This window comes from Podarcis bocagei (genome assembly GCF_964188305.1).
Source record: "Podarcis bocagei genome assembly, chromosome: 6".
NCBI lineage: Eukaryota > Metazoa > Chordata > Lepidosauria > Squamata > Lacertidae > Podarcis > Podarcis bocagei.
In genome coordinates this window covers 54514562-54539121 of record NC_138130.1, presented here as the reverse complement: position 1 = coordinate 54539121, position 24560 = coordinate 54514562, and the positions used below count along the sequence as shown (strand labels likewise).

The following is a 24560-nucleotide window of genomic DNA, read 5'->3' as shown; positions in this document are numbered from 1 at the left end:
TGCCAAGGCTGGATTAAATTCCTGGATTTTCAATACTACACAGAAAGTAGCTCCCTGATGGATGTCTCCCATGCCAAAAGTAACGGTCCCGTTTTCAAATGCCACATTCTAATGACAAACAGAAGTCTCCAGCAACTTTAGTAACCCATACAAGCTTCTCTCTCTCTCTCTCATGACAGAACAAAATGTTCATTTTAATGTTTATCATTATAACTGGGAAGAATCAGTGATAGAGTTTTCTTTAAGAAGGAGAAGAAAACCAGGAGTTTCAGAGAAGGGTGTAATCAAACATTATTTGATTATCAGAGTTCCTGGACTGCCTCATGTGGCCCTTTCTGCTGATTCTGTCTCTGTGGAGGACTTTCACCAAACGGATAAATGATTGTGACACACAATGTCGTGTCTGACTGCCACCAGCCGGGGGTGGAGGAAGGGTGTGTGCCACCCTGGGTGTCACCACTGGGGGGGATGACAAAATGCCGGGCGGCACTCCTGGGAGAGACGCTGTGGCTTGGGCGCACACCGGCTCCACACTGCCCAAACAGTCTGCCCACTGCCTCCCCCCCCCAGCTGTAGGGCGGCTGAGTGGGAGGAGGCAGCCAGACTCTGGAGGGCCTGCAGTGTGTCCCGCCTCTATGTGCTGTGCTGCTGAAAAGTGGAATAGAAATATACAGTGGTACCTCGGGTTACAGACACTTCAGGTTACAGACGCTTCAGGTTACAGACTCCGCTAACCCAGAAATAGTACCTCAGGTTAAGAACTTTGCTTCAGGATGAGAACAGAAATCGTGCGGCAGTGGTGCGGCAGCAGCAGGAGGCCCCATTAGCTAAAGTGGTACCTCAGGTTAAGAACAGTTTTAGGTTAAGAACAGACCTCCAGAACAAATTAAGTTCTTAACCCGAGGTACCACTGTTCCTGTTTCAGGGCTGAAAAACAGAAGCATGTTGCCACGGCGGTAGAGTCACAATATGACAAAATTGGGGGGAAGATGTTGCCATTGTTATCATATTATTGTCATTCAAAATTTACTCTTTCTGTGTGTACACTCACCCAACCACAGAGCACAAGTTGCAAACCTGAGAAAATGTTGTAGACACCATACACACCCTGCAAGCAAGAACACATTGCGACCCATTCTATGATGGAATCTTTCCTCCAGGCCTGATCTCAGTGAAGGGAGGGGACCCCCGTGGGCACCAAGGAAGGCCTCTCTGGGCACATGTGTGCCTGTGGACCCCACCTTTGCAACCCCTAACATACTGAGTTGGCTCATGGCCCCATCTTGCCCAGTACAGTCTCTTCAGAGAACTGGTGGCAGCTCAGGTAGGCTCACCAAGATTTCAGGCAAGGATCTTTCTAAGATCTTTTAAACCAAGATCCTATAACCTTCAGCACTGAAAGTATTTGCTCTACTAACAATGTAAAATAATTTACATAATTGTGGAACATATGCAAACAGAACATGGTTGGTTGTAAATGCCTCTTTAATAGAAGCAAAGAGTGTAATTGCTGTTTGATGTTTTGGATAGCATCTTAATTCCTAGTATATAATCTGGTTGCGAAAATGATTTTCTTTGTTTAAAAGATCATGTTTCATTAGCGGCTTTGAGGCTAAAAAGAGGGGGACACCACAGACTGCACATAAATACTGGAACCTTTGTCTTGATACTTATCAGTTACAACATTCTTTCCAGTTGTTGGATGAAGCATTGAGTTCTTATGAGAATTTTGGCCTATAATACAGCCATAGTTTCAACTTTACAGGAATAAAAAATATGGATTCAGTTGTAGCCAAAAGAAATGTTGCCATTATTTTTTCAGAGTCATCATTTCATCTTCAGTGTTCCACTGACTTTTTAAATACTTCACATTGTGCTCTTAACCAAGATGACTGATTTGTGAGCACTTTTTGACCGTAGCCTGGTGTGCTTTTTATGTGAACTGCATTCAGAGCTTTTGTGCATATGATCTTCCTTTCATCTTATATATATATATATTAAGTTTTCCAAAGTTTACCATATAAACTTCAATGCATAGCATTTTTTTCTTTTCTTTTGTCAACTTCCCACCCCATTTTCCATGGTGTTTTTATTTCTCTCCCTCTGCTGCATCCTGTCTTCTATCTCTTATACCATAACAACATTACTATAATTTCTAATTTATTCTCTTACTCATAGTTCAAATACTGCTCATGAGTTCATCATATTATAATATTTCTTTAAGTAATGTGAAAACACCAATCATTAGGTTCTCTTATTTTGGCTGTTAACTTTCCCAATTCTGCGTAGACCATCACCTTAATTATCCATTCTTCTTTATTGGGAACTTCTTCCTTCCATTTTTGTGCATGGAGAATCCTAGCTGCAGATGCTACATACATAAACAGCTTAATCACCTTTTGGGGGACTTCCATCCCGATAACTCCTAAGAGTGTGCATATGAGTTTCCTAATTCACTTCACGGAAGAGCAGTTCAGCTGCCCCTTGTGGGAATGTTCAGTGATGCAGGAGAGGATATATTGTTTGATTATATCCTTTCCAACTTGTGTTAACAAGTTCTACAATTTAGCAGAGTAACATTCCCCTTTTTAAACTTGCAAGGCGGATGTGTTTGCTCAGGCTTGCTAAAGCCTCTATAATAAGTTTTGTTGGTAATTTCCCCTTTTGTCCCTCATAAAAAGATAGACACGACACAGTCTTCTGTCAAATGTGTGTTTACTCACACATTCTGTTCACAATTGGATCCTAGAAGGCAGACTTAAATTACAAAAGTAATATACACCTCGAATCTATCCCATAAAGAGACAGTCCCTTTGGCCAAGAGAGCATCTTTGGCTAAGCAGATGTTGCTTCTTTGACGAATGTGGTCAGAGAGAGAGAGATGGCTGACCAGTCCTGCTCTTTCGTTACCTGGGCAGGTGAGGTCACGCCCACCTCTAGTCACATGTGAGGAAATCTGTCCCAGCCTAGGAGAAACAGGAAGTTCCAACTAGCTGATCCAGACATCCCCTTTTATGTCCACTCTAGGGATGTTGTACTTGAATGCTCTTGTGTTTCACATCCCACACCCCTCCCATGAAGCTGAGCTCTTTAGGTACACTACAGTCAATAGTGTGTCCTTGTGGGTTGAGGGAGCTCTATTTTTGCTCTGCAGATCTTGCATCTCCAAGAGATGGAGTTGAAGATATCTGTGTCTGTATCCACTGTTAGAGGCAGTAGGCCTCTGAATACCAGTTACTGGGAATCACAAGTGGGTAGGTCCTGTTTTTGGGCTTCTCAAGGTCATCTGGTTGGCCACTGTTTGACTAGATGCACCTTTGGTCTGATTCAGGAGGGCTATTCTTACATTCTGATATTTAACAGTGGGAAAAGCAAGCATGCAAAAAAGAAGAAGTGAATTTGTTCTTGGGATCGTGAAATAGGCTTTTTGGAAATATATATTTTTTAATGCAAAGACATCACAGTTTGGGATTCACATTCCTTCTCTTTATTGCATCCTCTCTGATGACGTTGCCTGACTTTCTGCAAAATGCACCTCACACTTCAAAACTATCAATACACAACAAAAGTCTTGTTACAGACTTTTATAACATGTCTTCATACCATGTCTATTCATTGCTAGACCATATGACACAGCCTGCAGCTGTGCAGGGCTCTCAGGTTTATGTGCATGTGGTGTGCATTCCCAGACAGTCCTTTCACTACAACAATCACTTCCCTATGCTTTAGTTAATCACTTATACATTATCTTGTCTGTCCAGCTATTTGAGTCGGTACCGTTGAAAAGACATGTTTGACAGAGGAATAATGTACCACTGATCCCTGTAAAAATAAAATAATTCATAACTTAACATGATTTAGGGTTCGCATTTAAACTTACAAATGTGTGGGTTCTGCAACACTGACATTTTAAATATTAGAAACCATCAAACTTGTATTCATAGTATTGCTGATGAGGTCAGTCTCAAAGATACCACAGTTAGCACTAACCACGGTTTGCTGGTTTGGGTGAGACAGCAAACCATGGTGAACAAGGAGGGCTCATCACATTTCATTGAGGCAAAATGGGATGGTGCTACTCCCTGAGGGATAGCTCAGTCGGTAAAGCATGAGACTCTTAATCTCAGGGTCATGGGTTCAAGACCCATGTTGGGTGAAAGATTCCTAAATTGCAGGAGTTTGGGCTAGATGACCTTCATGGTCCCTTCCAACTCTTCTATCATTCTATGATTCTTTGCTGAAGCCTCAAGAAAAGCCACAGGCAAACCTTGGTTGCAGCTCGTGGTTTGTCTTGAGTGAGAGAAACCATGAGTCTGGGTTTGGATGACATACTAGTACCAAACCATGGTGTCGCTCACAGCAGTTTTGCAGCAGGAAAACCAAAAGAGCTACAATATCTTCTCTGGGAGCCTTCACGCTCACATGTCCATACTTAGCCATTTTTTTGGCTTAGCATCACTTATGAACCAGCTTGATGATAGTGTTTCTAGCTCTCACTTATCACAGGTTCTGACTTCCATTTTTTCTTGGAGCTTTTGGATAGGAAGCCATACATGGTTTGCATGAATCTGAAGACCTGGCTTTCTCTTCCAGCATATTTAGGACACTGCAGTGAGAAGAATCTGGGTAGGAAGGTTAGACTAATTAGACTAAGTACTCCCCCCCCCCTTGTTTTAATAACACATGCAGCTTGTTGTTTAGACTTTCACCTGCTACCGAACCAAAGTTACAACACACAACAGGGGCAAATTAACTAGTCATTGAAGATGAAACTAAAGTGACTCCTGAAATATCTTATCAAATGCACTTGTATGGTCAGGCAGTGGGTGGCACCGCTTCTTTCTTTTCTTTTCCACTGTGCTAACTTCTCTCTTTGCCACTCTGCATTGACACTAATCATTATTAACTTTTAAGTGATATATAACATGAAATAATATTTCACAGGCAAGCACAAAGCATTGAGCGACAGCATAGCTTTATGTGATACATAAAATGGTGACGGTCATAAACCTTCTCCTTCAGTAATCCTGCTTTAATTCCCATCCCTTATCCTTTACACATGAGGAGACAGATCATCTGAGTTTTTCTGAGGGCCATGTGAGTCTTCCTCAGTGATTCAAAGACTGCTTGTGCTCCCCCTCTCCTATCTAGCCAGATGTCTTACTAGGACTCCAGTTCCCATAGTCCTCAACCAGTATTGCCAATATTCAGGTATGGTGGGAGATATAGTCCAGCAACATCTGGAGAACTTCAGGTTTTGCACCCCTAGTCTAAGGCAAATTCTATCTGGTATCACAGGGATGGGAAACCTGAAGTTCTCCAGATATTGTTGACCTCTAACTCCAATCATACCCGGCCATTATCTGGAGCTGATTAGAAGTGGAATCAAAAAAACAATTGGATTGCTACAGGTTTTGAACTCCTGTGCTATCATGTCAAGCCATTAGTGGAAGATACTAGTTGCTAGTTGTCCCCTACTGGGTAGAAACGTAACCTGCAACTCTCCTTTGAGAGATAGGTAAACTGGGTGGTGGTGGCAGATTAAGTTGAGTTGTTGCAGAATGGCCTTGGCCTTAAGGCAGATGGGCAACTTCCACACTCATTCTAAAATATGACAGTGGAAGTCGACAGTTTGAGAGATCATGAGCTACAAAATCCCATCATGTCCTTATTCATATTTCACATATGGGAGCAAATTGAATTAGATGTTTTGCTTCAAATAATTTATTTCATCTCTCTCTTTTTCTTCGTAAGACATTAAACAGCTGGACTTGTTTGTCAAACAAAATGAAATTAAATGCAGCTAAGAAACATTGCTGGCTCTGTGGATTGTCTTTTTTTAAAAAAGAAGTGCTTGATATCTGAGCCTCATGAATAACAGCTTGTATTATTTATTAGCAAAAGACGGTCTTATTAAAACTGTGCCATGTGTTGCAATTATTGTATTGGTTTCTGTTTAATTTTTCATTACGGCCATCTAAGGGGTGGGGGTGGGGAAACCACATGTAGGAATAAAAACATTTTATATGGGACTGGCATCTACACCAAAGCTTTTTGCTTAATGTAAATGATCTCAGGGAAGTTAATACGCAAGTGGGCTCGCAGCCCCTGTCTCTTTTTCCAGCTTTTTATTGTTTGATTGCAGTGTGCCAGTGAAAAGTTCATGCAGAATGAGCAGATGCTGCAGTTCAAACTGACCTAGTTCTCAAAAACAGAAGAGAAGGCAGGCCTGCACCTGGTGGTCTGTGCCATTTTCAGGCCGCAGGTGGGGACTCACATGGTCAGATGCTCTTCCATACATAATAGTCCCTGCACATAGAAAATACCATGTCGTGGAGAAAGGTAGGCTAGAAACTAACAGATACAATGGCTGTGTATACACTGTGCCTTTCAAGCACATTTGAAGCACACTTTTTCCCTCATAAAATCCTGAGCACTGTAGTTTACCTGGCACAGTTACGATTCCCAGTAACCCTTCACAAACTGAGGAGTAACTAGTGATGGGAAACATGCCCAAATTGTCATCATCTTCACTGCTATTAGAGGCACTGCTATTTTTCAAGATATCAATAGAAAGAAAATATTCATTCATTTATTCATTCGTTTTATGTTTTGCTTTTCTTTCACTGCAGGACCCAAAGCAGCTTACAGCCTAAATTAAATCAGATACAACTAAAACACACACAATACATATAAATATTTTAAAAATCAATTAAATTAAAATCAATTAAAAATCAATATTTTAAAAATTAAAGTAACTCTATTGAAAACAGCACTGAAAATACTTTAACCATTTTAAAGCATGTACACACAAACTCTGTGTGGCTTCCAACACACATAAAAATAATACAGCATCAAACATGAATAGTAACAATCTGATCCAGTATAAAAAGTCACAATAACTTTAAAATAAACAACCTATATCAAATAAAGCAATATTCAAAAATCCAGTAGAATCCAACAGGGAACAGAAAAATTAAATATCAGCAAATAATAATTAAACAGTTTACACTTGTCAGTTACAATAAAGAATTACTAATCTATAATCTATAAAAATAACAGCAAATCACAAACATAGGAAACTATGTAAAAGGATCAAATTGAGAAACAAGGACACACAATTTATAATTATATATAGGCCCAGGGAGTCTTAAGTCTCTCTCCCCTCAGTTCGACACATGCCCTCAACAGACCCTGCAGAACAGCCAGTTGGTGGCCAAAGGTCTGCTGGACTAAAAAATATCTGCCTACTGATGAAAGCAAAGCAAAGAGAGAGCCAGCCTAGCCCACAATGGAAGAGAGTTCCCCAATCTGGGAGAAACTACTGACAAGGCCCTCTCTCGTGTCCACACAAAATGTGCCCTCAAAGGCCATGGGACCAGAGAAGATCTCAAAGGCTCATGGAGGGAGATCTGGTTCTTCAGAGAGCCTTGACACAAGCAATATAGAGCTTCGTAAACCTAAAAGACTGAAATGACCTTGTTGCTGTGAGGATGCTATGATTAATACTTTGGCTGTTATGTAAAGTTGTTAACAAGGAGGAGGTATGGCAGAGGAAGCCTTTCTGGCTTCTGTTTTTAAGCACCGGAAATAAAATGTTCTGTCCGATGAAACCTGTGTTTTGGGTTTTCCCCTCCCTTTGAAAAAGGACAGAGGAAGGAAGCAGATAAGGTTGTGCCACCTTCCTGGCACCTGTTGGCGTAATAATAATGGTCTCTGAGGGAGATAAGAGACTGATTACATGATCATGTGTGTGAGGCGGACCCACATGGATATATGCCTAATAATACACATCTACTGTTAGCATACTTGAGGGCTAAATTAGGTTCTTGGTCCAAACGCAACATATCAGAAAAGGATTTAATTCTTGTCACACAGTCACAGCTGTGCTTGCATCATCTGTGCCCGTCTGCAGTGGGTTCACACACAGAGACATACAGCGAGAGTTATTTGATTGTTTGTTTTGGGCAGGAAGTTGGAGGAACTGCTTGGGGATGAAATTTCAGCTCTGCCCCTTTGGTTATGAAACCTTTGCTCCCATAGAACAAGGCTTCTAAGAAACCGTTCCAGGAATAAGTCATAATGGATCTCTAGTTTATATGAACATGTCGACATTTTTGCCCATCTTAAAAAACAAAAACATGATTCTGCAGAGCAAACCTGGATCTTTCAAAACGGAGGTAGCAACTCTCCACCACCACCGCCACCTCAAGTACTGCGTTTTCTCAGGGGTAATCTGTTTAATACTACTACTACTACTACTACTACTACTACTACTAATAATAATAATAATGTGCACTCCAATTTTCTTTTTCTTTCACTTCTTATTGAATCACCTTAAAAAATAAATAAGTTAGGAAAATATTCCGACTTATCTGGATTGTGGATCAGGCTGTCTGCTGCTGAATCCCTGGATCAGGGTTTATTTATTTATTTGGCTCATAGCGAGTCATCTCTGTATGCAATACACGACATTTTTATAGTCCGTGTGGTCTCTTCAATTGTTATGGCCTTGTCGTTCGATATTTGTACTGCAGAAATGTCCAGAGGAATACGATTAGTTCCACTAAGCTGCCTTGCACTGATTCCCGTACTTGTTTCCTTGAGAATTATCAATGGCTCAGTAATGCCTCATGCAACCCCCATGCCTCAGGAGTTCAACTCATGGTCTTGTCATTCAAGCAAATAATGTGTTTCAGAATCAAACTGACCGCACCTATGTCAGCACTGTGCCACTTGCCAGCCCTGAACTCTCTCTGCCTTGCTTCTGCCTTCCCTACTCTGTTCTGTTATTTTTTTAAAGAAAATAAATGTAGAGTCTGACTTTTCTTTGGTATTTTTTTTTTTTAAGCAATGCCTCGTGCAAAGAACAAATACCTTCACCGGGAGGTTCCTAAGCCCGGATGTTACTGCACCCACTCCTCAAATCTCTTTGCTCTGTGTATTTTAAAAATCAAGAATGTTTTATCCATGATTTCCTTATGAAGAGACATAATGAAGCACCACTTGCAGCCTTTTGAAATGCAGATTGGATTTCATACTCACAGAATTCTCAGTAGGAAAAATCCAAAGTGTACTTGTGACCAAGCACATGAAAGTCCATAATGAGGTGACTGTCTGCTTATCTGGTGATCTATAGGTTGCATCTGGGAGGGAAAGACTGTCCTAAGGCAAAGATCTGGTCTAACAGCCATGGGATGCTACTGAATCACTCTATACATTGCCTCTTTTGCAAAGCTTCTATTTCATGTCTCACAGCCTAGTTATGCTAGAAAATTTTGTTTTAAGATGATTTACACCCAGCAACACCCCAAAGACATGCGTAAGATTAGTTTGTTCCAATGTGGCTAATGTGACATCTTGATCCTGTTACCATCTTATCATTATAAATACCAGTCAAACCTGGCTCGAGGTTTGACCACGCTTTCCCCCCCTTTCATTCATTTTTTGGCACTTCCGGACCATCACTCTTTTGTGGGTGGGATTCAATAACATCCCAACAAATTCAGATTATGCTGTTAAATAGATTTGGTGCACCTGCACAACCAATCTGCTTCCAAGCCCTCTCCATTCCATAATTTTTGCAGTAAAGAGAGTGATGGGGAAAGTGTGGGATGACCATTAATTGTTTGCTGTGACAATATATAAACTCCTCGCAGTTTGATTCAGAATTGCTTCAGTGCTCGTTTGGAGAAAAATATGATGGCTTTCCAAGAGTTCCCTCCCAGCTCTTAAAGCTAGAGGAAGTGTGTTAATGGTACTATGCACATGTTTACTCTACAACTCTGCAAGAATTAATCATTCCCAGCAGCAGCCATGGCTCAGAGCTGCTTGGAATTAAACTTCCAACCCCCACACCAACAAAGATACCCAGGAGCAAGAGAGGCTTTCGAGCTTGATAGGAAACAGAAACCAATTATTCATTTGTTCATTCATTTTATTATTTATTATTAAAATGTTTGCAATAAATAACCAAGAAAAGTGACTCAGTTTGAGAAGTTGCCCATCAAAAAGGCAGGGTATAAATAAAATGCTATTACTACTGCTACTACAGTGGTACCTCGGGTTAAGAACTTAATTTGTTCTGGAGGTCCGTTCTTAACCTGAAGCACCACTTTAGCTAATGGGGCCTCCTGCTGCCGCCGCACCGCCAGAGCATGATTTTTGTTCTCATCCTGAAGCAAAGTTCGGACCTCCAGAACGAATTAAGTTCTTAACCCGAGGTACCACTGTACTTGAAACCAGGTAATTACAAACAGTGGCAACATCACTATTTAGTGTTAAGGACTATTCATTCATTCATTCTTATGTATTTAATGTATACATTGCACTTCCTCTCAAAGGAACCAGCAAACAACATATGATGAAACAATAAAAAACATTTCAAAAACAATTCCACTATGGATGCAAACCAGGAATGATCTCAACTCAAAAGGCTTTTTGAAAGAGGAAGGTCTTCAGTAAGTGCAAGAAAGAAAACAGAGATGGTGCCTTCCTAATATTCAAGGGGAGGGAATTTCAAAGGGCAAGTGCCACGACAATGAAGGCCCAATTCCTTCACATAGCAGAACAGAACCTCCTGGTAAGAGGATATTTGCAGGAGGTCCTCACCTGGTAAGAGGATATTTGCAGGAGGTCCTCACCTGCAGAGGGCAGTGATCAACTAGGTGTGTTAGAGGTGGGATGACCTTTCAAGCATCCTGATCCCAAGCTGTTTAGGACTTTGTACATCAAAACTAGCACATTGAACATAGCCCGGTAGCTAATTTGGAGCTTGTGGACTTTGTGCTGCCTCACACCTCCATGATTATAGCGGAGCTGTGACAGGAGTGCCTGCTGCCTTCTACCCGTTGATAGTTTGGTGCCAACACAGCACTCACATATCAAATATATGGACTTAGATACTGGCCTGAGAACATGAATACCAAGATAAACTATGTCTAGGAACAATACTGTCAGGGACCGGGCAGAGGAGGAATGGTGGAGACCGCCTCCCCATCCTGACCCTACCAGGGAGGAGGAAGAGGAAGACAGGGGTTTGAGGGAGGTCACAGCTCAGAGGCAGATGAGGGGAAAAGCTGGGAAATTATGGAAGAGACAAAGCAAAAAAACTGGCTGATACGTTGTCCTTAGAAAACATTCCAGACCCACCATCTCCCAGAACCCAGCGGGCCTTAAAAGTAGGAGAGCAAAGAGATTGAAGACAGAGGGCACTTAGCGGCACCCATAGAGGAGGTGATGATGATGACGACAAATGAGGAAGTGGGAGAGATTGGGGTGGGGTGGGGTGGAGATTCACACGGAACAATGGCATTATTCAAGAGGCTGGGTTCTATAGCCTCTCTCTATAAAGTTTGAAATAAAAAAGGATGGTAATGAACTTTTCCTTGTTCCTTGTTTTCCTTAAATTAAGCCGCGGACAGCATCCTGACAAATAAGAGCATTGCACCTTGATGAGTGCTCAAACCAATAAAGACACAGAACCTTGGAAAATATATTGAAGATCAGCAAAATAATTTTCCATTAAAACAAGCCACTTATTCAACAGGCAGGGAGGCCAAGTATAAAGTTTAGAGCAGAATATTTTATTGCTTTATCCAAGGGCTAGAACAAAAGGATTTGAGCAATATTCGTAACACAGCAGTACAGGCTGTTCAAATGAAGCTGAGGTTTGGCATCGAGTTTAATTACATTTAATTAAATAAGAAGATATCAAATATATTCCATCTTAAAAGTAACTTAGGTGGGAACAATTAACATATGTCTCCCCCATATTGGTGCTACTATGCTTTTATGTTACTGTTGTTTTTAAGTCTAGTTCCTTCCCCCCCTCCCTCACTTTAAACTTCTTCCATGTGGATCCCAAGCATTCTGGTGGCTAAACTTCCCTTGGGATATTCTAAATGCCAACTAAATAATAGATTATATGAAGCATCTGGTTAAATAAACGAGTAACTCAGTAGTTGGCAGCTGATGAACTAATTAAGAGCCACAATACAAGTTTCAGACATATGAATCAAACATTTGAAAAGATCTTATGCCATTCCAGATGTTTTGGATGAAAAGGAATGAAAAATAATGGGGTCACCATATTTTGAGATCAAAATTACAGTGAAAATCAGGTTCTTTATGCAAAGACATAGCAGTAAAAAGGAAACACAGCAGCCATCTTGTATACAAAACCCACTTCTGTATTCCAGTTTGAGCTCAAGTGCTAAGGACCCTCCAAAACAGTGTTTCATTGAGGGTATATTCTGAAAGATGCTATCGACACAATAATAGCATATTAGAGGTGGATTCATTCTGCTTTAGCTTGTTCTGTGATGCTTCCCCAATGATACCACTTTACTGCTGTTGGGGGTGTATGTCTACAGCACAAAAAGACAAAGGTAAACCTGAACTTTGGAGGTATGAAAAGTTACAGGATTTCAGCAGGGAGTTATGGGATATGCACTGATGAGAAATGAAGCAGTGCGACTAGCTCAAAATATCTGCGGGCACAAACAGTATTGAAAGTAGGATTGCATGTGACTGCCCTGTTATCTTTATGAGCACAAATCATCTTGAATGTGCAATAAAAAAGATGTCTGAAGGAGCCTTAAGTACTACTTACAGAACAATGCATTTCTATGGCCAGTGCTTTTTTTCCTTAAAAAAATGTTTAGGGGTACTCTCATTTTCCTACTCATATTGAAATACTGCCCCTCAATGAGGCCAAACTTAGATTCAAAAAATGTTTAGGGGTATGCGTTCCCCTGCACCCCCCCCCGAAAAAGCACTGTCTATAGCCTTTTTGCTTCATAGATTCTTGGCCTCCCCTGGGTTAAATTAAGAGACAGATGCTACTGCTTTTTATACAGTACAGTGATGAAAGTCCTATGGATCTGCAGCATAAGATTTAAACGTGGTGCCAGACCCTCCTAGACTATTCCAAATTTCATTTCATGAACTGTTACTTTCTGGCTAGAATACAACCCTGCTATTGTTACTAGAGAAGCTGAACTTCTGGGAATTTGTTTTTAACAGAAATGAACAACTGATGCAAAGTGCTGGGACAAGTGCTGATGGGTGATGAACTCTTCCATCTACAGGCTCCAAAACAGATGCATACACTTGATAGGAAGCCAAACCTCTCTGCGCTAGTATGCCAGTGTCACTCAGTCACGAACTGGAGCAACATCCTTCTGTCTATATTGGAAAATAAATCTTCTGGCTAACCTCTGACTCTGAAACTTCACGGAAGCTGAGATTGGTAGGATATTGCAGCTGACACCTGAAAACACCCTGAGTATCATATACATAGCAAAACCCCTTTTAACAGTTTGTCACTTACATGGCAATACAGCCTCCAATTATTATTAGCCTGAAAAGAATTGAAGTGATGACTAAAAGTTAATATAAATAACCATTCTTTTAACAATCTGTGTAACTTAAGTCTGTTCTACTCCTACATGAAAAGTTGCTTTGAAATCATTCTTCCCATGGGGAACAGGCAAAGTTTTCTTAAAACATTTTTAACATTTTTGAAGAGATGTAAAAGGTTTAAATTTCACACAGGCCCTTGTCTAAGCATATCCTGCTGTGTGGGGCATGCTTTGGCCTACAGTGGTCTGTTTGGCTGGGATGTACATATTATGCTGCTCGTTTCTCAATGCCACTCTATCATTTCGGACAACATACTTACGCAATAGGAAAGCCTAAACTCAGTTAACAATGAACTCCCCCAGTTGAAATTACTTACATATTTGTGTTCAGCAAATAATTCCTAAGAATTTTCATAAATCCCAAATGAGACAGGTAGAAAAATATGAAGCAGTGGGTTTTGGATAAGAACTCAAATGCTGAAATATCATTAGCCGTGTCTGTCAAAGAGTTGCTCATTAGGAGTTACAATGGACAGAAGTTGCTAGAAAACTGAACATTATTTGAGCAGTTCATCTTTTGTTTCAGTCATTTCTAAAATTATTCTAGGTTATATTCTGGGTGGGAAACTGTTGGTTGTTGACTGTTTTGGATATTGCAACAAGTATTGATTTACTGTGGACGACAGTTTCAGGAAACCATTACTGTATTTGTTTGCCTGTTCAAGGTTGCTTTTGCTCCTGGTCTCCAGGAAACAGAAGCAGAAATAAAGGCAATTTAAAAGATATTTGCTTGCTAGTTGAAGCTGTTGAGGTCAGAACCCTGATAGAGAAAAGGTGTGTGCAAGTCTTTCTCATGCCAGTTTTAGAGTAATTGAGCTTCCAGATGTGAAATACAACTGAATTAGAGAAAGTGCATTGTTCATTATTAATTTTCTTTCTTCATACATGGACCACTTAGGGCCTGATTCCATGGGTGAGCTTGAGCTTCATCTGTGCAAACCATCACTTGTACCGCTACTGCAGCTAGTTGAAATTCTATTTCGGAAAGGGTGGATAAACCAATTAGTTTTGCCCTGCTTGCCATAAATTCTTTGCAGGGGCCTCTGCAAAGGTTCAACAAAGGTTGCTGCACAAACCCTTATTCTTGATCCCAAAATGAGTAGCATAGCTGCTCTCATATAACACAGATATGCTGCAGCAAGAGCCAGATGACTGCTGAAATTGCTTCAGTTCTGGAGGCTGCTTTTGAGCGGGTCGTATGGCTGAATTGGAACATAGGATGCAGACCATTGGTCCATCTAACTTAGTATCGTCTTCACTGACTGGCAGCAGCTCTATCTAAAAATGCCAGGGATTGAACCTGGGACCTTCTGCATGCAAAGCTGATTCTTGACCACTGAGCTACAGCCCTTCCCCAAAGGCTCCCAGCATAGGCTGGATGGGTACCAATTGTACACAGGGACTTGCAATAAAAATCTATCTCAGACAGCTGCAAAGCCTTCCCTCTCCCTGTGCTCCCAAACTGAGCCACCAGTTTAATTAAACCTATGGTGATAGTTTTGCTTTAACATATGCAATATATTGTTATAGGCCGCTCCAATCTCTCTCAAGTGGTAGCAAGATTACAGGGGTCCTGGCAGTTAACCAGAGTTTGTGTCTCCTTGGGAAATACAAGGCACAGCGGAAACTAGTGTCTTTATGAAATAAGGTTTATTTGCACTTATTTACACCTGGGTTTTGAGGACGAGGGTGGTGCTGTGGTCTAAACCACAGAGCCTAGGGCTTGCCGATCAGAAGGTTGGCAGTTTGAATCCCCACGATGAGGTGAGCTCCCGTTGCTCGGTCCCTGCTCCTGCCAACCTAGCAGTTCAAAAGCACATCAAAGTGCAAGTAGATAAATAGGTACCGCTCTGGCGGGAAGGTAAACTGTGTTTCCGTGCGCTGCTCTGGTTCACCAGAAGCGGCTTAGTCATGCTCGCCACATGACCCGGAAGCTGTATGCCGGCTCCCTCAGCCAGTAAAGCTAGATGAGCGCCACAACTCCAGAGTTGTCCGCGACTGGGCCTAATGGTCAGGGGTCCCTTCACTTTTTACACCTGGGTTTTATGGAGAGAGAGAGTTCACAGCATTGAAATCTATAGGGGGCGGGACTTGTCTTTCCCAGCAGTGAAGCACTGGATTCAGAGGCATCCTAAGCAACATTCCTGTGCCAGTCAGCATGCGCCTTCCTAGCAGCACTTGCAGAAAATAACCCCTCCCCTTTTTCTTCCTGCATCTCTCTCCCGTCACCCTGGCAACCTCTGTTTGCAAGTGGGACAGCTCTGTCAGTAGACTGTGAGACTCTTAATCTCAGGCTAATGTGTTTGAGCCCCTCATGGGACAAAAGATTCCTGCATTGCAGGGGGTTGGACTAGATGACTCCTGTGGTCCCTTCCAACTCTACTGTTCTATGATTCTGTGATTCTCAAGCCCATTGCAAAAGGCAGTTCCCCCCTGTTGTTTACACCAGGCCAATGGTAATCCTATTCCAAAAAGCTACTGAGCAGAGAGTCTGATGTTTTGCCATGGTTTGCCATTATCAAATGAACCAGGACATTATCAGCCTTTTGTTTCTTCAAGACCCACCTCTCGTGAGCCGTTGCCTGACTGGCCTCATGAGGAAGCCAGCCAGTATTATTTCCAGCACTTTCTAAATTAATGAAATTATGAGTTTGCTTCAATTCTAACCCTTCCCTGAATGGAGAAGTTATTGGGTTGGAGGGTCTGCCCCTTCTCAGACTCATAATAGTATCATTACACTCCAAAGGGATTATTAACATCATTGTATTGACATAGATGGATATATTTTTATTTCTGCATTTCAAACTGCAGAGTGGGAACCATATTTAAAATATCTGATTCAGTTTCCCAGGGACAAGTTGCATCCTGAGAGGGTCAGATGAGGAGAAGTCTAAACCACAGCTGGGGGATGATGCCATTAGCTCTCAAAGGGGCCACTAGCAGCATGAAAGAACTCAGTTTTTCTATCTTTCGTCATGTTTAAATTTTAAAAAACCTACAAACCACCTTGGTTGGCTTAGCATAAAGGTTATATTATAAATGCAATTAAAAACAAAACAAAATCCCTGCAAAGATCATTGAACCACAATCAAGTTCTGACTACCATTAACACATAATACATTGAGTGGAGACAGTAGTTGGGTGTGACAGAAGAATATATGATAATATTTTATTTTCACACATAGTAAGAATAAATCCTAAATCCATTATAGCTGTCTGTTTTCAGACATTTTCTGAAAATGTGGTTTAGATTTTCTTTCCTCCTGTGGCTTGAAAAATTGTGGCCAGAAAATCTGTTTTGTTACCTTTTGGTCACGAGGCAGCAAAAAATAAATCCACAACGAAGACAATGGAAAACATTTTAAACTCTCTTTTTATGAGGTGTTCATCAGAAATTGCTGATGCGTCCTGAGTTTAAAATTTCACAAGCTGTACTGTGCTACTTTCACAGCCCTTATAATCCGAAATGTTGAGGCCCACAAATGCAGGAGAGGGAACCCTCCACAGATGGATTTATAACTACTTGGTCACTGAATTTTTTTTTTTTTTTTTTTACTATTTAAAGTTGATAACATTGCAAATGCAAGCAGTTTTGCATTGCATTGCCTTAAAATCAGAATTCCAAATGCACATTCCAGAAGGGGGAAGGGCTGCTTGGAAGGTCCTAGGTTTTGCATCCAAAAGGTCTCAGGTTCAGTCCTTGGCATCTCCTGGTGGGGTTGGTAAATACCCTTCTCTGAAATCCTAGATGGCTGCTGTCGGTTGGTACAAACACTGACCTAGATGGACTTGGTATAAGGAAGCTTTGAACATTCATTGACTGTACTTTTCTTTAAAAAAATCTAACTGGAATGCCCATATTCTTCCAAAGTCGTCTTTTTTTTAAATGCTGAGTTTTATACAGTATTATCTGGTTTTTTGTTTTTGTTAAAATCTCTACAGCTGCTATCTTGTTTTGTTTTATTTTATAATTTGCTTTATAATTTTTATCTATATGTAGTTCACACGTTTTTAAATGTTGGTAGCCACTCTGAGAAGTTTCTGTTGCCCGAAGAGCATCATATAAACTCATTAAAGAAGTAAATAAAGTTAAAGGTAAAGGTAAAGGTACCCCTGCCCGTACGGGCCAGTCTTGCCAGACTCTAGGGTTCTGCGCCCATCTCACTCTATAGGCCGGGAGCCAGCGCTGTCCGCAGACACTTCCGGGTCACGTGGCCAGCGTGACAAAGCTGCATCTGGCGAGCCAGCGCAGCACACGGAACGCCGTTTACCTTCCCGCTGGTAAGCGGTCCCTATTTATCTACTTGCACCCGGGGGTGCTTTCGAACTGCTAGGTGGGCAGGCACTGGGACCGAACGACGGGAGCGCACCCCGCCGTGGGGATTCGAACCGCCGACCATGCGATCGGCAAGTCCTAGGCGCTGAGGTTTTACCCACAGCGCCACAGTTAATCATCCTTAAATGCTGCTGGGGCTGGTCAGGCTTGAGTTAATAGCAATTGCTTTAACCTGTTGACTTAAGTGCATCTTTAGTTGGACTTGAACCAATGAAGTAGATCATCTGCTTTCTTCAATCCCTGGCATCTCCAGTCTCAAAACCTGGATGGATGCTGTCAGTCAAGTTTAGAGATATGTGACCAAGACAGCGATCTTTATTTCCAATAACCATCTTTTAAATGGTGCCAAATAATTTTTGCTGCTGCTTTTTTCCCCCCCTAAGGTACACAAATGGAAATTTTATATCTGAATCTTGGATTCCAGCTTTGCTCTCTGTGCACAAAACCCATTTTGAAAATGTGGAGCTTTGGTCTGATTTTTAGTCATATTGGAACAAGACTGAGTGTGCCTTATCTCATATAAAGAAAGATGCAGTAGAATATTCTGCTTGGAGAAAATGGCTCCCACTTGATCCTCTTGAAGACCGGAGCTTCATTATAGGCCATTCTGGACTTTTATTGGGAGAAAAGTAGTACTTATGATGTTTTCTAAATCAGTAAGTTTGCCAGCAACACTCAGCATTGCTCAGCAATTTTAAGAAACAAACACATTAAAAAATCAGTGCTATTTTGAAAGCTTCCATCCACCATCTTGATTCAAAATGGCTTTCAGTTGTATCCAAACATAGATGAAAACCTTATTGATGTCAGGAGCCATCATACAAAATTTGGTTACAATATCAAATGCACAGAGAGCAGACAGACAAGCCACTTTGCAAAATAAATAGTAGAAGATTATAATACTAATTTTAAGGGGGTTTGCTTCCTGAAATTAACTCTTCGATCAAGGTGTCATGCAAAATGACCAAATTATCTTTATATGAAGGCAAGGTGTTTAAGTCAAGGGGTGGCTGAGCATTATAATACAGTAGTGCCTCGCAAGACGAAAAGAATCCGTTCTGTGATTCTCTTCGTCTAGCGGTTTTTTCGTCTTGCGAAGCAAGCCCATTGACGGATTAGCGGATTAGCGCTATTAGCGGCTTTTAGCGGCTTTTAGCGGCTTATCTGCTGATCGGATCAGCTGATAAACGGCTTAGCGGCTTAGAAAAAGGGGGGGGGGAAACCAGCAGGAACTCGCAAGACATTGTCGTCTTGCGAAGCAAGCCCATAAGAAATTCGTTTTGCGAAGCACCTCCAAAACGGAAAACCCTTTCGTCTAGCGGGTTTTCCGTCTTGCGAGGCATTCGTCTTGTGGGGCACCACTGTAATAAGGGTAGAATCTAAAACTCAGTTGTCCTTATTCTACCAGCAGGTGGCTCTTCTCTATAGAAGTTTTGGACCTGAAAATTGTTTCCCAAGCTGCTTTGAGAAAACAATTGTCAGTCTCAGAAGAGATATCCATTCTACATTTGTACAGAAAATTAATCTGATTTCTCCTTCATTGACCATAACCTCTCCCTAGTAAAGTATTTTAAAAGGATATCTGCTCTGAAAATGCTGTAAAACAACAGATCTGGCCAGTCGTGCATGTGGAACATTAAAACCACTACATATAAGTTGGGATTAAAATAAGTGATCAGCATGGAGAAAATCCACAAGGAGCTTTCCCTGAGCTGATCAACCTGCCAAGAAGAAGCTGTTTTTCTGGTATTATGGCCTCACCCTTATTTCACACCTTCCTCAGTCATACATTTTGCCCCTTTTCCTCATTCTGTCTCTAGATTTCCACACACTTCATGCTGTTATGAAAAGTCCACACAAAGGGAAGGAAATGTGAAAACACTGAATTTTCTCAAACACATCATGTTTCATTGTTGTTGCTTGTTTTTTGTGGTTAATCTGTCATGCTCGCCATCACTTGGCTAAAAACAGAAACACCTGGTTTCCTCCCTCACTGCTTCCAGATAAACCCCTACCTAGATTTCTCCAGAGTGGAAAAACTGCTTGGAGCAATTTGAGTGGGAAAAAAAGTGTCAGGAAAAGGGTTAGGCAAGTCACTCCTCCAAGAAACATTGCAGCCTCCAAAGGCTGTTTCTAATTTAAAAAACAAAATGAAAACCTTGTTGAGGCTTTGTTACATGTGTTTCTGTGAAATGTGTAATCGGTCTAAGGAATCTTTTGCCTGAGTCAGGAACTAATAAAAAAAGATGAATCACATCTAAATCGTATCTTTCAACCAGGATCCCTGCAGTTTATTTGAAATGCAAATTAATAACATCTTTTACAGTGCTATGAAGTTGCATAAGCACCTTGGCATTATTCTCAGGGTACTTTATGGGCTTGTATTATTGCCAGAGCTAGCTATGTCAAAACTTAACATTGGCTCAGAACTTCAATGTACGGTCAGACGATGGTAGAATTGAAGGGAGCAATAAAGGAACCTACTTCACACATCAAGGTAGGCCAAACTATAGCTTGCTAGGACCATGCAAACATGTTGTTCCCTAAGGCGGAACTGACAGCTGTTTTGCTCCTCTCCAGTCCTTTTACTTTAGCAGCAGCTAAGCCAAGTCTTACCATGTCATTGAACCTGGCATCTTGGTTAAGCTCTCTTCTCCTTAAACATGATCCATAGACAACGTGCTAAGCTTAGCTGCCAGGCTGTGCTGAGCTAAAAGAACTGGAGAGGAACAAAGTGGCTGCAGTCTCCCTGGGAGATATACATGTTTGCAAAGCAATTCTCCCTAAATCAATGACTGTTGTGTGTTATTTTCACCAATAAGTACATTTTTATGGACAATGTACCCATTATATTCATTTTTGCAGTGCTTTTCTTCTAGAATAAAAGGTGCCAGTACTGCATACCATTGAGTACCCCCAGAAAAAGAGTACTGGGTTTTTGTATGTACAAATGCATACATATTTGTATCTACAATTAATGGATTGGAGAATTTGATTGCACAATTTGGAGAAGATTTCAAAGCAAGGCTGCGTTTTAATTCTTGGAAAGTGCGAATTAGGCAGGTTCACTTTTAAAGTTTCCAAGAGAAAAAACAATGAGTGAATTGTGATAGTCTCAGAATTTACTGGACTGGAACACTATGCGTAAATGCTGATGAGTTGTTGTTTTTACAGAATCTAGTTATGTAGTTCCGTGAAACCGTGTCACTCTGGTAATCATTACAAAGACAAAAATTGTATCAATATTAAAACCAAGTATACCCACTTTCTGTGAGTATATATAGAATACAGCCATTTTGGGTTTCCCGACTTTAGGGAAAAACAAAAACAGATCTAAGCAAATGGCACTTGTTTCAAGAGCTGTGACTGCTTAGCTTAAAAGAAATATTCTTTGAATCATAGAACTGTAGAGTTGGAAGGGACCCCAAGGGTCGTCTAGTCGAACTCCCTGCAATGCAGGAATATGCAGGTGGCCCATATTGGGAATTGAACCTGTGACCTTGGCGTTATCACTTCAGGCCTTGGGTTGATCCTGCTTTGCTGGAAGTTTTTAGACTGGAATAAAACTCACTGTGTTGCAGCTAGGTCTTCCAGAGCTAGGTAAAGCATTAATAAAAGCAACCATTTAAATCCAATTTCAACATATTTACAAGTCAGTTTGTGGGCCAAAGGACTTTGCCTGCTCTTGGAAAGTCATTACAGTAGCAGCAAGGACGTCTCCTGTATCAATTTCAAGCTGACTGATCAGTAATTACATAGTTGCTGCTGCTAATGCTATTCTAGACTGCATCAACAGAAACACAGTGTCCAGATCAAGGGAAGTAGTAAAAGGTAAAGGTAAAGGTACCCCTGACTGTTAGGTCCAGTTGCGGATGACTCTGGGGTTGCACGCTCATCTCGCTCTATAGGCCGAGGGAGCTGGTATTTGTCCGCAGACAGCTTCCGGGTCATGTGGGCAGCATGACTAAGCTTCTGGCAAACCAGAGCAGCGCACGGAAATGCCGTTTACCTTCCCACCAGAGAGGTGCCTATTTATCTACTTGCACTTGACATGCTTTCGAACTGCTAGGTTGGCAGGAGCTGGGACCAAACAATGGGAGCTCACCCAGTCGCGGGGATTCGAACCGCCGACCTTCTGATCGGCAAGCCTTAGGCTCTGTGGTTTAGACCACAGCGCCACCCGCGTCCCAAGGGAAGTAGTAGAACTACTCTATTCTGCGTTGGAGTACAGTGGTACCTCTGGTTACGTACTTAATTCATTCTGGAAGTCCGTTCTTAACCTGAAACTGTTCTTAACCTGAAACTGTTCTTAACCTCATGTACCACTTTAACTAATGGGGTCACCCGCTGCCGCCACGCCGCTGGCATGCAATTTCTGTTCTCATTCTGAGGTACTACTTCTGGGTTAGCAGAGTCTGTAACCTGAAGCGTTTGTAACCTGAAGCGTTTGTAACCCGAGGTACCACTGTATGTCTCAGAGCACTATACATTAGTTCCACCCCACAACTGGCTTGTCTCATGAGGCTAAGGGAAAGAGCCAAAGATATTCTTTTCCTTCCTCTTTTTTGGGATTCCCGTAGGCTATGGAAAGCAATACTCAAACCCTGCTCTGAAAGGTGTGTTCTCTAAGTCATGGTCCCCTAGAAACCCTAGCCAAAAGGCCAGCATGTAAAAGATATTTCCATTTGACAAAAGTTCCTATACCCCAATTTCATTCTGTACCTGAAGGTCTTAAGCAGCAGAACCCACTATGGTTTTCTTGACTAGGTCCTACTTGTGAACCCTATATCATCTGTACTGTGGACAAAGAAAACTTAATAATAATAATAATAATAATAATAATAATAATAATAATAATAATAATAATATAATATTATTTATACCCCGCCCATCTGGCTGGGCTTCCCCAGCCACTCTGGGCGGCTTCCAAAAGAATATTAAAATACTATAATACATCAAACATTAAAAGCTTCCCGAAACAGGGCTGCCTTCAGATGTCTTCTAAAAGCCTGGTAGTTGTTGTTCTCTTTGACATCTGGTGGGAGGGTGTTCCACAGGGCGGGCGGCACTACCGAGAAGGCCCTCTGCCTGGTTCCCTGTAACTTGGCTTCTTGCAGTGAGGGAACTGCCAGAAGGCCCTCGGTGCTGGACCTCAGTGTCTGGGTAGAATGTTCCATATGTATTAATGGTTTATTTAATAAGCTATTCAAGTCAGGGAAAATCCAGGTATGTACAGAATGATGTTGAAGGCAGTGATAAATACATGCAGATGAAGAGGGCCTAAGAGCCTCACAGCACTTATTTTGGAATTGCCCCAATGAATAAACTGCAGCAGAAGTGGCTTGAAAACTGTAGTCTCTTGATGGGCTTGTCTAAGGGAAAGTAATAGAGGAAGAAAATGTGAAGGTAAGTGCTCTTCACTTTGCAGGTGGGAAAAATAAGACTGTAATAGAATAAAGTGAAGGAGCCCATAGGAACATATTTTTAAAGTACCTTATTCCCTAAACTGAACAATCTAATTTGACAAATTCAAATGACTTTAATGAAACTGACTTTCAAAAACCAAAACCAGAGCTTGGCAAAGTATTTTTTGCCAGTGTTCCCATCTCACCCACAAATTGGGTTCCAGACTTACACCCCTAAACCCACAGTTATGTACAAAAATATTGTACCTAAAATAAGTATCTAAAACTGATGTTCGCTATATGATGTAGTCACCTAAAATGAGTCCAAGTTACAAGGAAATGCGAACAATGGGTTTTGCAATATTGTACTAAGGAAAGAAGGCTATTAAAATGAAGATCAGGTACAACATAAACTTTACAAGAGAAGCCATATCACAAACCACTTCCTTGTTTTTTAACTCCAAATTCATGTGCCCCAAGAATAAATAAAAACCACTAGGAGTGAAAATCTTGTTGTTATTGAACTATCTGGAATTTCAACTTCTGTGAACAATCCGTTTTTCCTGCAAAAAGTCATACAAACCACTTGAGGGTTTTTCACAAACGATGTATTCATGGTTTCAAACTATTTCTTCATTTACTGTAATAGAAATCTAAACTACAAATGTATCACTTGAACTGATAGCATGGTTTTTTAAAATTAAAACCCAAGTGTAGAGGTCCTTAATCTGAATCAGAGCCACAGTTCAAGGGTGTGAGAGGTTTACTTTTCTGAGATTTCAGCAGGCATTGCTCATGCTTCAATCCTCTACAGCAGACATGTCTAGCTCCCAAGAGACTGCGATCTACTCCCACTATAAAAAAAAACACAACTGGTTGGATTGACCAAAGTTGTTGAGCTTTTTTTAGGGAGCCAGGATCAACCAGGGAGAAAATTAAACACAGTGGGTTGTATGTCTGAGTAAGCCTTGTGGGTCCTGCTTGACAGCCAGTCACAAGTCAGTCATGTTCATCCAGGGGACAGTTTAACACCTTTGGGAAGTTTAGCTGCCATGGTGTTAACAACAGCCAGATTTCTTGTTATGTACTGAACTTGGATCCTAGAGCAATAGGCAGGTAGGATCCTAGAAGGCAGCAACCTGATTGGTCTGCAGGAGCCGCCCAATCTGGCTCCAGGAGGAAGTGAATCAGCAATCTGATTGGCCTGCAAGAACAATCCAATCAGGCTCCAGGAGGGGAGTTGAACCAGCCAATCACACGGGACCCATTGTGTAAATAATTTACAGTGGATGCTCGGGTTGTGAACGTGATTCGTGTGGGAGGCACATTTGCAACCTGTAGTGCCGCGTCTGTGCATGCGTGGGTCACAATTTGGCGCTTCTGCACATGTACCGA

At 41.4% G+C, this 24560-nt stretch overlaps 2 protein-coding genes across 3 annotated transcripts in view; both read left to right on the top strand.

The window, feature by feature from the left end:
• SMIM11 (small integral membrane protein 11) overlaps positions 1 to 24560 on the top strand; it is a 176024-nt gene that overhangs the window by 136379 nt on the left and 15085 nt on the right. The gene's annotated exons all lie outside the window — the stretch shown is intronic.
• The window catches only part of KCNE2 (potassium voltage-gated channel subfamily E regulatory subunit 2), a 232155-nt gene continuing 227725 nt past the window's right edge, over positions 20131 to 24560 (top strand). For both annotated transcript variants that reach the window (XM_081198836.1, XM_081198835.1), the window contains exon 1: positions 20131 to 20257. In XM_081198836.1, the coding sequence (XP_081054962.1) occupies positions 20195 to 20257 (63 nt within the window). In that variant the 5' untranslated portion in view covers positions 20131 to 20194. The remainder of the gene's footprint in view (positions 20258 to 24560) is intronic.